At 44.3% G+C, this 15,571-nt stretch overlaps 1 protein-coding gene and 2 pseudogenes across 1 annotated transcript; 2 read left to right on the top strand and 1 right to left on the bottom strand.

Annotated features, from left to right (window-relative positions):
- Positions 1–5,277: 5,277 nt before the first annotated feature.
- LOC119802877 lies at positions 5,278–5,918 on the bottom strand (annotated as a pseudogene).
- Positions 5,919–5,981: 63 nt separating this feature from the next.
- LOC119802864 lies at positions 5,982–6,771 on the top strand (annotated as a pseudogene).
- Positions 6,772–14,023: 7,252 nt separating this feature from the next.
- On the top strand, positions 14,024–14,476 carry LOC119803090 (allograft inflammatory factor 1-like). Its single transcript, XM_038314333.1, has one exon. The coding sequence runs from the start codon at positions 14,024–14,026 to the stop codon at positions 14,474–14,476; it is 453 nt and encodes a 150-aa protein (XP_038170261.1).
- The last annotated feature ends 1,095 nt before the right edge of the window (positions 14,477–15,571 follow it).

Genomic DNA, 15,571 nt, shown 5'->3' with positions numbered 1-15,571 from the left:
CAAACCTAACTCTGCCACTTTACAAGCTCTAGTGTTGAACCAGATAGTTCACCTTTTATGAGAAGGAAGCATCGATCTCCACTTCAGTTCTCCTTGTACAATTCACACAATAGTTCTTGTAAATTACAATGACTACAGCTTGTAAAGTATTATATTTTTTAAAGATTTATTTATTTATTATGTATACAATGTTTTTCCTATATGTCTGCCTGCAGGCCAGAAGAGGGCACTATATCTCATTACAGATGGTTGTGGAGCCACCATATGGTTGCTGGGAGTTGAACTCAGGACCTCGGGAAGAGGAAACAGTGCTCTTAACTGCTGAGCCATCTCTCCAGCCCTGCTTGTAAAGTATTATTTACCAGTGAGGAAGCACTGCTCTCTGATGCTAGAGACAGCATCTGGAACAGAGCCTGGAACATCTCAGGAGCCTGATAATAGGTTTCCCTTCCTATTCTTCCTGACTCCAAGACTTTATGGAACTCAAGCAGTTGATGCCATGGGGTCTAGAAAGGCACAGGACAAGGACAGAGATGTTCCTTTTGAGAGATACTGGACCTGAATCCACATGAGAGATGACTGAACCTGGGCATAGGAGTGAGAGGCAGTGGAGACAGGAAGGGCTTGTTGAGCAACGTCACATTTGAAGAGCACACTGGGTGCTTGGAAGTGCATGGAAAGTGCCTGGACTAGAAAGGGAATCAGATGGAATTTTTGTTCTCCACAGGCCCACAGTCTAGTGGAAAACACCCAGGTGGTGTCCTGGCCAGATATCAGAGCATCTCACTATGCTCTTCCTGCTCCCTCCTTGCGCTGACAGTCAGCACTTGTGGTCCACTCCCCAAGGGTGACACAGGTTAGTACCCACATAATTCAGGGTGGCATTAGGTATGGAACATGAGAGCGGGGGTGCAGTAGTATAGTAAGAACAGTGCAATGATAGAGAACCAGAGGGTTCCCAACCTCATCTAAAGATTTTGATCTAGAGATTCTTTTCCCCCAGGCTGCAGGAGCAAGAGTCAGAGACTCGCCTGTTTGGATATTTGTTGATGTCATGCATGGGCCTGAAGGGGTCCTTGTGTATCCTTCCTGATGAGGCATGGATATCCAAAGAGTAGGCCTCTGAAACCCACCCCTTTTAGCAATGCAACCAGCTTTGTAGGGGAGTGCAGAGTGATCTCTGAAAGTCTCTGGGATCAGAGTCACTTCAGCACAGACCTGAGGAGAGCTATCAGCTCACAGCAGGGGCAGTGAGAGCATCCAACTGCAGTAGGACTAGCACAGGGAAGAGAAGCAGAGAATTAAAAGCCTATCAAATAGTCTGAGGTTCTCTAAAGACACCAAAGCAAGTAGAAATCAAGAGAAATTTGGACAGCCATGCAACCAGAAAAAGTTTGAAGAAGAAAATCAAACAAGAAAAAAAATCAAGATAAAGTAACCGTTAGAAAGGGCATATAGATGAAATTAGGATCCATGAATTAAAAAACTTCCTCAGAATAAAGAACAAGGCCCAAGAAAACAAAGCCAAAAAGTAGAAATCAGGATGATGATGATAAATAATAATAATAATAATAATAATAATAATAATAATCCTATAATACAGCACTAGTCTGTCCAAAATCATTGGATGGAATACAAGCAAAAATAGAATAAATAAAAAAGCAGTTAAGGGGAAAATCTTTTTTAAATTTATTTAAGTATTTTAAAAAGAAAACAACAATCTTTTTTTTTTATTTTACACACTAATTCCAGTTCCCACTCAATCCCTCTCCTCCTGTTCTTCTTACCCAGCCTCCTCACCCCCATCCACTCCTCAGAGAGGGTCAGGCACATTGCTTTGGGGAAGGTCCAAGGCCCTCCCTACTAGATCTAGGCTGAGCAAGGTATCCATTCAAAGAGGATAGGTTCTAAAAATCCAGTAGAAGGAATAGGGATAAATCCTGGTGCCACTGCCATTGTCCTGCAGTGTGTCCCAGCCATGCAACTGTCACACACATTCAGAGGGAATAGTTTGGACCTATACTGGTTGTTTCCCTGTCTGGCTGGAGTTGTTGAGCTCCCATTAGCTCAGACATCAGTGGGTGTCCCCATCATGGTCTTGACCTCTTTGCTTATATTCTCACTCCTCCCACTCTTCAGTTGGACTTTTTAAAGCTCAGTCCAGTGTTCTGATGTAGGTCTCTGCTTCTGCTTCCATTAGTTGCTGGATGAGGGTTCTATGGTGATATTTAAGATATTCATCAGTCTGACTACAGGGCAAGGCCAGTTCGGGCACCCTCTCCTCTACTGCTTAGGGTCTTAGCTGTTGTCATTCTTGTGCATTCCTGATACTGTCTCTAGTGCCAGGTTGCTTGCTATCCCCATAATGGATCCCTGAACCAAAATATCTCTTTCCTTTCTCTCCATCTCAACTATCCTGTTTCCTCAAGTTCTCCTACCCCTCCCCTTTCCTTAATCTTCCCTTCCCCCCACCCCCATGCTCCCAATTTTGTCAGTTGATCTTGTCTGTTTCCTAAGTTGAAAATATTAAACAGCCTTTAACAAAAGAATTATGTGACTGTGAATGTGAAAGTCTCAATTTTTATAGTTATTATATATAATTTCCTTCAATTTTACATAATTTTTATCAAGCAACATATGTGTATGGTTACATTATAATTCCATAGATATAAAATGAGACTTTCACATTTACATATTTCTTTTATTAAAGGCTGTTTAATATTTCTCCTGTATACATATACTTTATTTATATAGATGCACATATATATTCTGCACATACACTACACATAAGAGTATACATGAGATTATATATGCATATATATAGTCTTAGACTTTAAACCAGTAGAAATATCCAGGACCACCTTTAGCAGGAAAAATAAACCAGTCACAAAGAGAGAGAGGCCTTCTTTAGGATTAAATTCACCTGCAATTCCAACACTAGAATGTGACAAAGGAAGACTTGTGCACTTAGAGGAGCAAAATTAAAGTCTACCATCAAATAATAATAACTCCATAAGGAATTTCTTCAGCCAGTTAAAAAGAACTTAGAGCAAGACGTCCCACCAAGAGGAAGCTAAACATCCTGAAGCATTCAGAGGAAAAACCCACAAGAGATTCCAGGGGTCTGATGTGGGCTGTGGGTCAGGCCTGTCTGTGCTTCAGGCTTGCTCTGTTCTGTTGTGCTTAGAGATGTCGGGGTCCTTAACTGGAGCGTAAACAATTGTCATGCAATTGGGGACACATGTGCCGTGCAGGAGCAGAAGCATGAGAGTCACACACACCCTTATTAACACTTGTGCAAGGGCTCTGGAGGAGTGGAGGCCTTGAGTCAGCTGCAGATAACATCTGGCTTGGGTCCTGAAGTGGGCCTTTTCCGCTTCCTTTCCTGAAGAAATCTATATCTTAAGAAGAGCAAACCCACTTGAGACAGAGGTGTAAACTATCTCAAGGATCTCTCAGTATTAAGAGCTGCAGAATAGATCATGAAATCATGTCCTGCCTGCTTCCCTCCTGCCCCTTGTAAAGTACAGATTTGGTGGAGCAAAAGTAAGCCAGGGAGTTTTGGTGAAGGAATTTGCATTTGGACATTTGGAGGTGAGAAGCCACCAGGCAGCATTGTGTAAATGGTGACTGACCTTTGAAGACAGAATTAGGGAGAAGCCAGGCTAGTGAGTCCAAGGGCTAAATGTTCCCTGGCTCTGTATTGCCTTGCCATGGTCTGTGCTATCAGCCTTCCATGGGTTCAGCAGCAAGCCCAAGTCATCAGAACAACTCTGACCACACTTATGTGGGGCTGCTCACATGAAATTCCCTGCTGTCCCCTGGAACTGGTGCCTGTCAGAGGCAGTTCTCAGCTAGAGGTCACTCTATCCCAGTGGTTCTCAACCTTCCTAATGCAGCAACCCTTCAATACAGTTCCTCATGCTGTGGTGTCCGTCCCCCAATTATAACATTTATTCTTTGCTACTTCAAAACTCTATTTTTAATGCTATGAATCTTAATGTAAATATCTGTGTGTTCTGATGGTCATAGGTGACCCCTGGGAAAAGTTCATTTGAACCCCAGGTTCAGAAGCACTGCTCTATCCTAATCACATGCCGAGAAATCGCATATCTTTCTACCTTGTCTTTTACATTTTCCATCTCAAGTGATGCTCTGCAAAATGCAAAACACACGGGACTTCTATTTGCTCCTTTCCTTGAAGAGCGGCTTATGAAAGGGAGACTTAACTGTGGCTAAGGGTTCCTGAGGGAGGCCTGATGGTGGACATTCAGTCATCTGGTCACAGGGCAGCTGCACTCCAAAGCAGAGCACAGACAGAAAGTGGAGCAGGGCTATCAAACCTCAAGGCTGGCCCAGTGACCCACTTCCTTCAGTAAGTCCCCAGAGGTTCTGCAGCCTTTCTAAACAGCGCCCCCAGCTGGGGACTAAGTGTTCAAACACGTGACCAGACACTTAAATCACAGCAGGCCTGGAATGAACCAGAAGCATTCTAAAATACATTATGAACTCCTTTCCTTTAGGAAGATGTTACTGAGAATTCAAATGTTCAGATTCTCTGCTGGTAATACCCTGAGTAAAAATACCTACAATATCTTCCTTTTTGATTTCCTTTTATGCCTATTTGATTTCCTTTTATGCCTCCGTAATTTCAGCTTCTATTACCTTTTATTAAAATGATTGAAACCGTTTTAGAATTAACACCATCAAATTTCAATTCAACAAAGCTCAAACTGCTCTTATATACCAGTTTGCTTTTCTTCAATTTATTTAATATTTAGGGGACAGGCTCTCACCATTTCCTCTGGCTGTCCTGGAACTCACTATGTACACCACGCTGGCCTGGAACTCACAGACATCCACCCCTATTTACCTTCTGAGTACTAAGATTAAAAGCATATTCCACCACAACAGGCCATATTTGTAATTTTTTTCATTATTTTAAACACAACTTTATTATGTTTCTAAAAAACAGAAATAGGGACGGGAGTAACGAACACGATCTCACCACTGAATATTTCATTGTGACCATATAAGCCTTACTTTGAAATTCAGGAAGTAAACTCTGATCCAAAGAGTTAAATACAATCTAAACAAAGCTAAGGTATGTTTTAACTTCCACATTCACTCGGGACCCCATTCATCTCCTTCAGAATCCAAGAAAAGCACACATTCTGCATAGCTACATGAGGTGGCACACAGACAGTAGCTAGATGAGGGACATCACAGGACAGTTGGCTGGACTCCTTGATGATGCAGGCATCCATCCCCACTTTCTCACAGGTCATCATCCTCATCCTGGAGGGCAGACATTTGTGCACCCTCTAAATCATAGGTACTGTGCTGCCAAATCTGGGTCCATGACCACCTCACGGGGAGTTGGGGCAAGAGCAGCCATGGCAACAAACTCCACATTAGGATCTCCAGTGAGCTTTCTGGCTTGCCAGAAGGAGGGCTTTTCAAACTTGTCCTTACATTTGGCAGAAATATCTCAGGGCTGAAGATTCTCCTTTCAGTGGGAGACAATAGATTTTGCCTTCATTTTCCTCTTTAATAGATATTTTGTTGCCACAGAACACAATGGGGATGTATACCCCCCCCCCACACACACACAATATCTATGCCAATTAGGTTTGTTCTCATAAGTAACTCTTGTTGTTACAGCTAGCATTATAATTGATTATTAGGCTTGAAGGCAGTAGCCATCATGCAGGGCCCAAACTTCTCCTGGCCAGCTGTGTCTCACACATCAAACTTGATAGGTCCTCTGTTGACATGGAAAACAGGGTGCGCCTCCACACCCAGGGCGACTACATGCTTCTCCTCAAACTTGCCCATCAAGCGGCACTTACGAATGTTATCTTTCTGATGCAGCCGCCACCCAGCAGAAAGACCTTGAATGGGACCTGTGCCCCTAATTTTTTTTTAACTCCAGAGGATTGAAAGGAAGAAGTTTTGCTTTAAAAGTTAGCAAGCGGGCTCGTACTGACCTTCAGCCAGACTGTACCAGCGCAATGGCGCCTTCCAGGAAGTTCTTCGTTGGGGGCAACTGGAAGATGAATGGAAGGAAGAAGTGCCTGGGAGAACTCATTTGCACCCCAAACGCGGCTAAGGTGCAGGCGGACACCGAGGTGGTTTGTGCACCCCCCCCCCCCCACCGCCTACATCGACTTTGCCAGGCAGAAGCTAGATCCCAAGATTGCAGTGGCTGCACAGAACTGCTACAAAGTGACCAATGGGGCCTTCACTGGGGAGATCAGCCCTGGCATGATCAAAGACTTAGGAGCCGCATGGGTAGTGCTGGGGCACTCGGAGAGAAGGCACGTCTTCGGGGAGTCCGATGAGCTGATTGGGCAGAAAGTAGCCCATGCCGTGTCCGAGGGGCTCAGAGTGATTGCCTGCATTGGGGAGAAGTTGGATGAAAGGGAAGCTGGCATCACCGAGAAGATTGTTTTCGAGCAAACCAAGGTCATCGCAAATAATGTGAAGGACTGGAGCAAAGTGGTCCTGGCCTATGAACCTGTATGGGCCATTGGTACTGGCAAGACTGCAACACCTCAACATGCTCAGGACGTGTATGAGAAGCTTCGGGGTTGGCTGAAATCCAATGTCTCTGATGCAGTGGCTCAGAGCACCCGAATCATTTATGGAGGTTCAGTGACTGGAGCAACCTGCAAAGAACTGGCAAGCCAGCCTGATGTGGACGACTTCCTCGTGGGCGGGGCTTCCCTCAAGCCTGAATTTGTGGACATCATCAATGTCAAACAATAAGCACTGTCCATGCATGTCCCCTGCCCTCTGCCAGGCCAGAACTACGTTGCCCACCAGTCACATGCTTCTGATGTCATCTGCCCCATCTTGTGTCCTAATCCACGCTGTACCTTCCCGAACCTTTTACACCTCCCTGTAATAGTTGGGACCAGGCCAATCCCTTTACCACCTAATAGAATGAAACACATTGCCTATTTCACCAAGGCTCGGGGAGAAGGGCAGAACGAGTGGAACTGATTCTGTCCCTTCAGGCGAGGCAGGAAAGTGAAATCACCTTTCCTTCCCTTCTCGGTGTACACTAAAGTCGAGATCCTCTAGCCCTAAAAAGCCGGGCATGTTCCCTTCTTCCACAGTGCCAAAGCCCTAGTATCATGTTTGTGAACCATCTTACATGTAAGGGAAATAAATACCTGGCCCTGAAAAAAAAAGTTAGCAAGCTGATTGGTTCCGGAGGGCTCACTCACTAGCTTCAGATCTACTTCACAAGTCTGCTTCTTTATCTCTTTCTTTTCAATTAACCACTTCATTCATGAAGATCCAGAACTTTCCACATCATGTTTCCAGGATGTTCCAAGGGATTTCAGACTATTCCTGGCTTCAAGCATCCACCATATGATTATGAATGGGGTTGAGAAGACATTCTATACAACACAGTAAATATGATTCAGAAAAGAACTGAAAGTACCACATACCATGAGGACCCAAGGATTTTTCTCATGAGGGTAACTGTGGTTTACCATTTGGAAATCTGTTAGTGATTCCACTGTGCTAATAGTTTAAATGAGTAAAACCATGTGGCCATCTCTGTGGATGTTGAATGCACATTTTTACAGAGCAACACATCATTTCCTAGTTAAAACTGACATGGAATTCTGAAAGCTGTACAACACAAAGAACACAGGAAATGAAGGGCAGTACTGGATTTAATGTCAGAATTATAGAGGCCTCTCCAGTAACGACAACTCAAGATGGACTCTGACCCTGAGGTTGGCCACGATGAGACTGGATTCCTAGCCTAAGCAATAAGATAAGACAAGGAAACACAAGATTCAAATATTTGAGAGAGAGAGACAAACATCATGGTTATTTGAGGAGGACATAATTGTTTAGATGGACTATATAGCAAGATTAACTATTAAGAGGTTTCTGCCTTTTTGGTTTTTTCTTTTTAACTATTTTTATTTTGAAGGCTCTGGGCACCAGGAAATATGCAGACCCCTCTGATATGTGAATCACCACTGCTTGGGTAAGGGTGTTAAGTGTTTTTTAATCTAACAAATTCCAGAGATAGTCATGGATAAATAGAAGGGATTTATTTTAGTTTCCAGTTTTAAAGCTTTAGATTTGATTGGTTGTGTTCAGTGTTTGCGGCCTGAGGTAACAGCACATGACAAGCCCTTCACCTCACAGTCCGGATATGAGAGAGAAGAGGAAGACTGGGCTCTCAGTGTCTCACTCCAGGGCGGCATGCCTATGGGAAGTCCTCCCTCCAGTCTCCATTTCTTATAGGTCCCATCTGCTTCTTAAAGAACCATGGCTGGAGTCCATTCCTTTAACACAGGGGCATTCTGAAGATATTCTAGATGAACAATAACATAGTAGCCAATAGAGAGAATTGGGACTACAAGAAGCTCTTTAACACAGCTGGAAATAATGACAGAAGGGAGATGTCAAGGCCAGTGCTGTGGTTTCTCCCAACCAAAACTCAGCCTGGTGTTGTTGTAAGCGGTGCCTCCGGGAAGGATACAGGGACTGCACTGCTCATCTGGAGAGCAGGCTGATATAAATGTGGTCCAGCTCTCTCACTGACTCTCCTGTTTCTTCATTGCCATGTGATCTCCCTCCCAAGAACTCCTGCTACTGATGGGACTGCTGCTGTAGTGGAACCAGAGTGTCATGTGACAGGCCATGCAGACAGGGGTTACCTAGTCTTAGGCTTTTACCCTCCAAAACCAGTGACCAAACCAAATCTCTTTTTATAAATTATTCAGCCTTGGGTATTTTATTCAACAACATGAAGCAAGCTAAGCAAGCTAAGACAGCAAATGTAAAGAAAAGTCAAGTCTTTAGTATGTAAACAAAATAAGAATAAATGAGATAAATACACTATGTTTCTCTAACGTAGGCTCAGTGTTGTAAAGGCAACATTTCTCAAATTAGTTCATTAGTGTAATTTAGTAAACAAAACACTGAGATATGTTTGGTGAAAACATTATTTGTTCTAGAATTAATCTGAAAGAAAAAATAAAAAGAAGCAGTCAATAGCTGAGGAATAAAGCCATAATGGAAGGACAGTTATATTATTAGCACAACCTACAGGATTCCAGAGACACCCCCAAAATGTGACCCTGGGGAAGGTAAGGCTGTCTCAGAGAACAGAGTAGAGAGTGCATAGTAACACAACAGAAAGGAGCCGTTTACACCACCAGCAATAATAGGCAGCTGAAATATTGTGACAATTAATGATCCACTTAGAAGAAAAAGGGAAGAATGAGAGAGAAATATTAGAGCATGTTGTTTTGTAATCTTGGATTGGAGGAGTTCTTTCTTAGTACACAACAAAGCCTCGGACTGACAGATTTGACTAGGTACAAATTCTGAATGCATGTGGAACAAAAGACAGCTATAGAGTTAAAAAATGAACGACAGACACAGAGGAAGTGCCACTGACACCCATAGAAGACAGCAATTCATATCTAGACTGTAAGGACTTGGTAGAAACTGGACTAAAAGTACTGGGTTTGTTAAGGAGATGCTTGCTGACAACAAGGGCAGAACTCCAACCTCACTGGGAATCTCAGACTGGAGATCATCTTCTCCAGTGACACAGGAACCTAGATGGATTTTGTGTCATCTTATGTGGTTCCCAAGACTGAAGTAGGATGCGCAGCAGTACCATATTGCCATGACAACAGTCTTCACCCTTGATCCCGCTGGAAGAGCTCTCATTTCTAAATAAACAGCAAGCCAAGGGCTTCACAATGGTCAGCAGTCAGTGTGTGTAAAATGTGGTCTCAACAGATAAACTGTCACCCTTTGGCCTTTCAGTTATTGCAAAGTATTGACTGAGTGGGTGTTGAGGTTGTCAGAGAAAGGGTCTTCACCCTCATGGAGTGTGTCCAGAGCATGCTGGGAACAAACTCTAAATAACCCATACGTGTATCATTCAGTCTGCTCTATGATGCAATATAGGCTGGGGGGGTGATATATGAACCTGTTGCTAGGTAAAGCATATGGAAGATGAGGTTTTTTGGACTTTGACCACATTTTACACCTTCTGTGACTCTTTTTTTTTACATTAGTTATAAACTGATTGTCCCATTAGCTTAGGCTTCTTATTAACTCTTATAACTTACATTAGCCCATTATTCTTGTCTATGTTAGCCATGTGGCTTGGTACCTTATTTGGGAAGGCAGTCACGTCTTGCTTCTTCTGTGGCAAGGTCACAACTACAGAAAGAGCTTTTCTCTTCCCAGAATTCTCCTTTTCTCATTGACCTGCCTCTACTTTCTGTCTGGTTGTCCCATCTCTACTTCCTGCCTGGCTAGTGGACAATCAGCATTTATTTAAAATATAATTGACAGAATACAGACCATTGTCCCACACCAAATTCCCCTCTTTAAAAAAAAACAAGAACTCTGGAACTAATATCCTTTGTTTCGCTTTTCTCTTGACCATTAGCCATACAGCTTGTAACCAACATTCTAAACAAAGCAAAATATCCATAGTCCATTTTGGGGGAGTGTGGGCATAGCTTTCCAGGATACTTCCTGCTGGTTGGTGGCACTAATAAACTTATGGGGACCTAAAGAAAATTTAGAATTATGATCAAGTCCTGATTGGAGTATCCTGTGAGGCTTGATCATCTCAGGCAGCATCTTGAATCTGTTCTGGATGTCGAACTCAGACATCTGGGCCATCTGTTCACATCAGAGATTTCTCAGGTAGTCATCCTTGATCAAACCTGATTTTTCTTAACTCAGAATAAATCCATAGCCTCTCATTTTCCATGGAAACAAAACAAAACCTCTTCTCTAAAGCAATATTTATTTTGACTTCAATTTTGAAGTCAAGGTATTTTCAAAACATCTATATTGGATTAATTCAGCAGCATTTATATGCAAATATCTTTTTTTAGCAGCTGTTGCTCCTTCCTCAACATTCAAACAACTCAAACAGAGCACAATAGCATATAGTATCCAGACTTTCTGTGTATTTTTCATCTTTACATGGCTTTATTTTAACCTTTATTTCTTTTAGTTTTACTTATATTTTTTGCTTTTTGAGACGGGTTCTCTGTATAACATTGGCTTTCCTGGAACTCCCTGTGTAGACCAGGCTGTCCTTCAACTCACAGAGATCCACCTGCCTTTGCCTTCCACATGCAGGGATTGAAGGTGTGTGCCACCATGACTTGAATTCATAGAGATCTGTCTGCCTCTGCCTCCCAAGAATTGGGATTAAAGAATGTGCCACCACGCCTTGAGCTCATAGAGGTCTGCCTGCCTCTGTCTTCCAAGGGTTGGGATTAAAGGTGTATGCCACCACACCCAACTACTCACTCTATCTCTCTTTAAGGACTTTAACCTTTTTCTTTTCTCTCCCAAGCCTGCATATATTTTTAACACACTGTAAAATATTTAAAGGTTTTCTTCATCATTGAATCTCTCTTTATTTTATATCTCTCTTTTTCTGACCACATGTGCGGCGAACACCCCTGGCCAGCAGGGAAGAACGACCACCGAGTTGAGGATTCTTCTCAAATCACGCTTTATTGGAGCCTCTTGGTTAAGGGAGAGCTGGGAACGAGGGGCCCCCAGCACCAAACGGCAGCTGCTTATATAGGGAGAGTGGACACGGGTCATGCCTGAGGGAGGTTCTGTCTAGAGCCTTGCCTAATATGGAGTTGTTTACTTGGCCCTGCAGGGGCTCAGCGCCATCTTGTGATGGTGGCCGGCAAATCGGCTCCCTGCACACATGAATCTTTAATTTGCTAAGCAATATGGAGAGGATTAAAGCTGTGGCTTTGACTGCTGGATCCAGCCCATTCCTTAGCTTTCTGAGATTCCAACCTTATGGCAGAGATACCGGCTGTAGCCATGTTTATTGCCACAACTCTATGGCGTTTCAAAGTCCCTGCCAGCAAGCAAGCTGCAGCAGTCAGCTCACAAACCACACTCAAATGTTCTAGATCAGACCTCCTGCCTGAAAGAGTTTGCAGTGGCAGGACAACCCAGAAAACCAGCATTTTATAATGGCATGGCTTTTTTCCTACTATGGCTCAAAACAAAAAAGCATGCAGTCGGCTTTTCATCAATATCATTTAAATGCTCTGTGGCAGGGCCTCTTGAAAGAACTGCAAGGTATTACCGCTAAAGCTGAGTCAGGAAGCCTTTCTTAAATGAGAGCATTTGCCTCCAGCAAGCAGAGCCCACCTGACAAAATGCTGCTATCAATAAGCCATGCTTAACTATATTTTTTAAGTCTAGAATTATTTCTCAAGCTCTCTCAGGCTTTATGTGAATGCAATTGTCCCCATGGGCACCATTTGTTGTCAGAGTTTTCTGTCCTGCCTGTTTCCCATGGTCGTTAAGTCCCAAAGAAATCACACAGAGGTCTACATTAGTCCTAAACTGATTAGCCCATTAGCTCGGGCTTTTTATTAAGTCTTATAACTTATATTAGCCCATTATTCTTGTCTATGCTAGCCACATGGCTTGGTATCTTAATTGGCAAGGCAGTCACATCTTGCTTCTTTTGTGGTCAGGTCACAACTGCAGAAAAGGCCTTTTGTGGCTCTTCACCATTGAGACATTTCTTTGGGGACTGGAGGCCATCCCTCTGGTCCAACAATAAAGCCTATCAGAATGTAAATCAACTGTTGCCTTCATGCCTCCCCACCTACCTCTCATCACACTGCCCCTAGCCCTAGCCCTACAACCCCAGTGTGGGAACCACTCATGACTCTGCCTGGACATCTCCTCCAGGCCTTTTAAAACATGGGGGTTTGTCATTTTTTTAAATATGTGCAGAAAAGGCCACTGTGCCTGGTTCAACTTACATACTAGTCAAGTAAATTGCTTATCCAGAAAGTCCAAGGTCAAATGTCCTTGAAAAACATTGATCTCTGTGCATTCAAGGCCAACCTAGTCTACAAGAACTTGTTCCAGGACAGGCTTCAAAGCTGCCTTTGAAACAGAGAAACCCTGTGTCAAAAAACAAAATGAAAAAGAAAGAGAGAGAGAGAGAGAGAGAGAGAGAGAGAGAGAGAGAGAGAGAGAGAGAGAAAGCAGGAGCTGGTTGCTAGAACTTGCTAAAAGCAGAGTTATAAAAATTAAGAGAATCAATGCCGAGTTATAGCATCAGCTCATCCTATCTGATGAGCCTGTTTCCGGCATCACACAGTTCTCTTCAATAGACTCTTCCTTTCTGACCCCTAATTTGCTGGTTCTGGTTCTCTGGCAGATTCTTTGTGTGTGTGTGTGTGTGTGTGTGTGTGTGTGTGTGTGTGGCCAGAGATACACACGTTGTATTTCTCTCAGTGACCCAGAATTTTTCACTGAATGTAGACAGCAACAGTTTGGCTAGATTGCCTGCCTAGAACTCCAGGGATTCTCCTGTCTCTATTAACAGGTGCAGGGATTATAGGCATGCACCACTGGGCCTGGGTTTAAAATATGTATTTATTGTTGTTATTTTTAATAATCTGTGTGTGTGTGTGTGTTTGTGTGATGCTAGGGAAAGACCAGTTGACCCCCAACATCCATGTGATGTGAACATGTACACAGTTACACTGCACTAAAGGAAGCAGAAAGGCTGCAAGGAGCCATGACAGTGGGAACTAGGCAGCTTGGGCTAGAGTTTCAGTTTTCCCAACACCACCTCTGCGCTTTTCTGCCTATCCTATACTCCCATAGGGCAACCTCCTGTTGGCTGTACAACAGGTTCTCTTATGCACAGATTCCCAGTTGGTTTAGGCCAATGGAAATGGTGGTGAGTTTGAGGTAGGACACAGATCAGGATTCTTGACCTCTTAAGCTCCCTCGTATTTGGCTCCAGGTGGGTCGTGGCTCCCAAAAGGCTGCAGTTTCTTTCTGGAAGTTTCTTCCACAGCCATAACCACAGCTCCAGCTCTACTCTTGAAATTTCCAGCTCCGCCCCTGGGTCCCGTCGCCACACGCCACTGAAACTCTGGACCAGGCGCGCTTTCCTCCCCGTCGTCCCTGCCATGACCGGAGTAGAGCACACACCATGTCGGTCGCGGTCAGCAACAGGTTCCAAGGAGGGAAGGCTTTCGGCTTGCTCAAAGCCCGGCAGGAGAGGCGGCTGGCGGAGATCAACCGGGAGTTCCTCTGTGACCAGAAGTACAGCGATGAAGAGAACCTGCCGGAAAAGCTCGCAGCCTTCAAAGAGAAATACATGGAGTTTGACCTGAACAATGAAGGCGAGATTGATCTAATGTCTTTAAAGAGGATGATGGAGAAGCTGGGGGTCCCCAAGACCCATCTGGAGATGAAGAAGATGATCTCGGAGGTGACAGGCGGAGTCAGTGACACCATCTCCTACCGAGACTTTGTGAACATGATGCTGGGCAAGCGTTCGGCTGTCCTCAAACTGGTCATGATGTTTGAAGGAAAAGCCAATGAGAGCAGCCCCAAGCCAGCTGGCCCCCCTCCCGAGAGAGACATCGCAAGCCTGCCCTGAGCAGGCCGCCGTCCGCACTTGGCTCTCTGCTTTCTCCACTCCTTGTCGTCTGACTTCTGTGTTTTGTCCTAATGGACTCATTTCTTCTTTAAAAAAAAGAAAGAAAGAAAAAGAAATTTCCACCAACCACAAGGTGCTTCTTCAGCATCCAGCACGGTCTTGGTAGCGTGAGTGCTGCAGTGCTTCTGTAGTTTTCTTTTTTTATTTTTTTATTATTATTAAAAATTTCCACCTCATCCCCTCCTCCCATTTCCCTCCCCCTCCCCACACTCCCATTCCCCATCCCTCTCCAGTCCAAGGAGAAGTCAGGGTTCCCTGCCCTGTGGGAAGTCCAAGTCCTCCCCTCTCCGTCCAGGTCTAGGAAGGTAAGGATCAAAACAGACTAGGTTCCCTCAAAGCCAGTACATGCAGGAGAATCAAAATCAGTGCCATTGTCCTTGGCTTCTCAGTCAGCCCTCCTTGTCAGCCATGTTCAGAGAGTCTGGTTTGATCACATGCTCCATCAGTCCCAGTCCAGTTGGCCTTGGTGAGCTCCCACTAGATCAGTCCCATTGTCTCAGTGAGTGAATGCACTTCTCATGGTCCTGACTTCCTTGCTCATGTTCTCCCTCCTTCTGCTCCTCATTTGGACTTTGGGAGCTCAGTCCAGTGCTCCATTGTGGGTCTCTGTCTCTATCTCCATCCAACCCCAGATGAAGGTTCTATGGTGATATGCAAGATATTCATCAGTGTGGTTATAGTATAGAGCCAGTTCAGGTGCCCTCTCCTCAGCTGCTCAAGGAGCAAGCTGGGGACATCTCCTTGGACACCTGGGAACCCCTCTAGAGTCCAGTCTCTTGCCAACCCTCAAATGGCTCCCATAATTAAGACATATACTTCCCTGCTCCCATATCCACTCTTCCTCCATTCCAACTGTCCCATTCCCCCAAGCTATCCCCATCCTCCCCTTCTTAATTCTCTCTCCCCATCTCCCCTTACCCCCATCCTACCCCCACCCCCAAGCTCTCAATTTTGCCTGGCAATCTTGTCTACTTCCAATATCCAGGAGGATAACTACATGTATTTCTTTGGGTTCACCTTCCTATCTAGCTTCTC

Source organism: Arvicola amphibius, chromosome 12 (genome assembly GCF_903992535.2).
Source record: "Arvicola amphibius chromosome 12, mArvAmp1.2, whole genome shotgun sequence".
NCBI classification, from domain to species: Eukaryota; Metazoa; Chordata; class Mammalia; order Rodentia; family Cricetidae; genus Arvicola; species Arvicola amphibius.
Note: the sequence above shows the minus strand (reverse complement) of the source record. Positions and strands in the feature narration are given on the sequence as shown.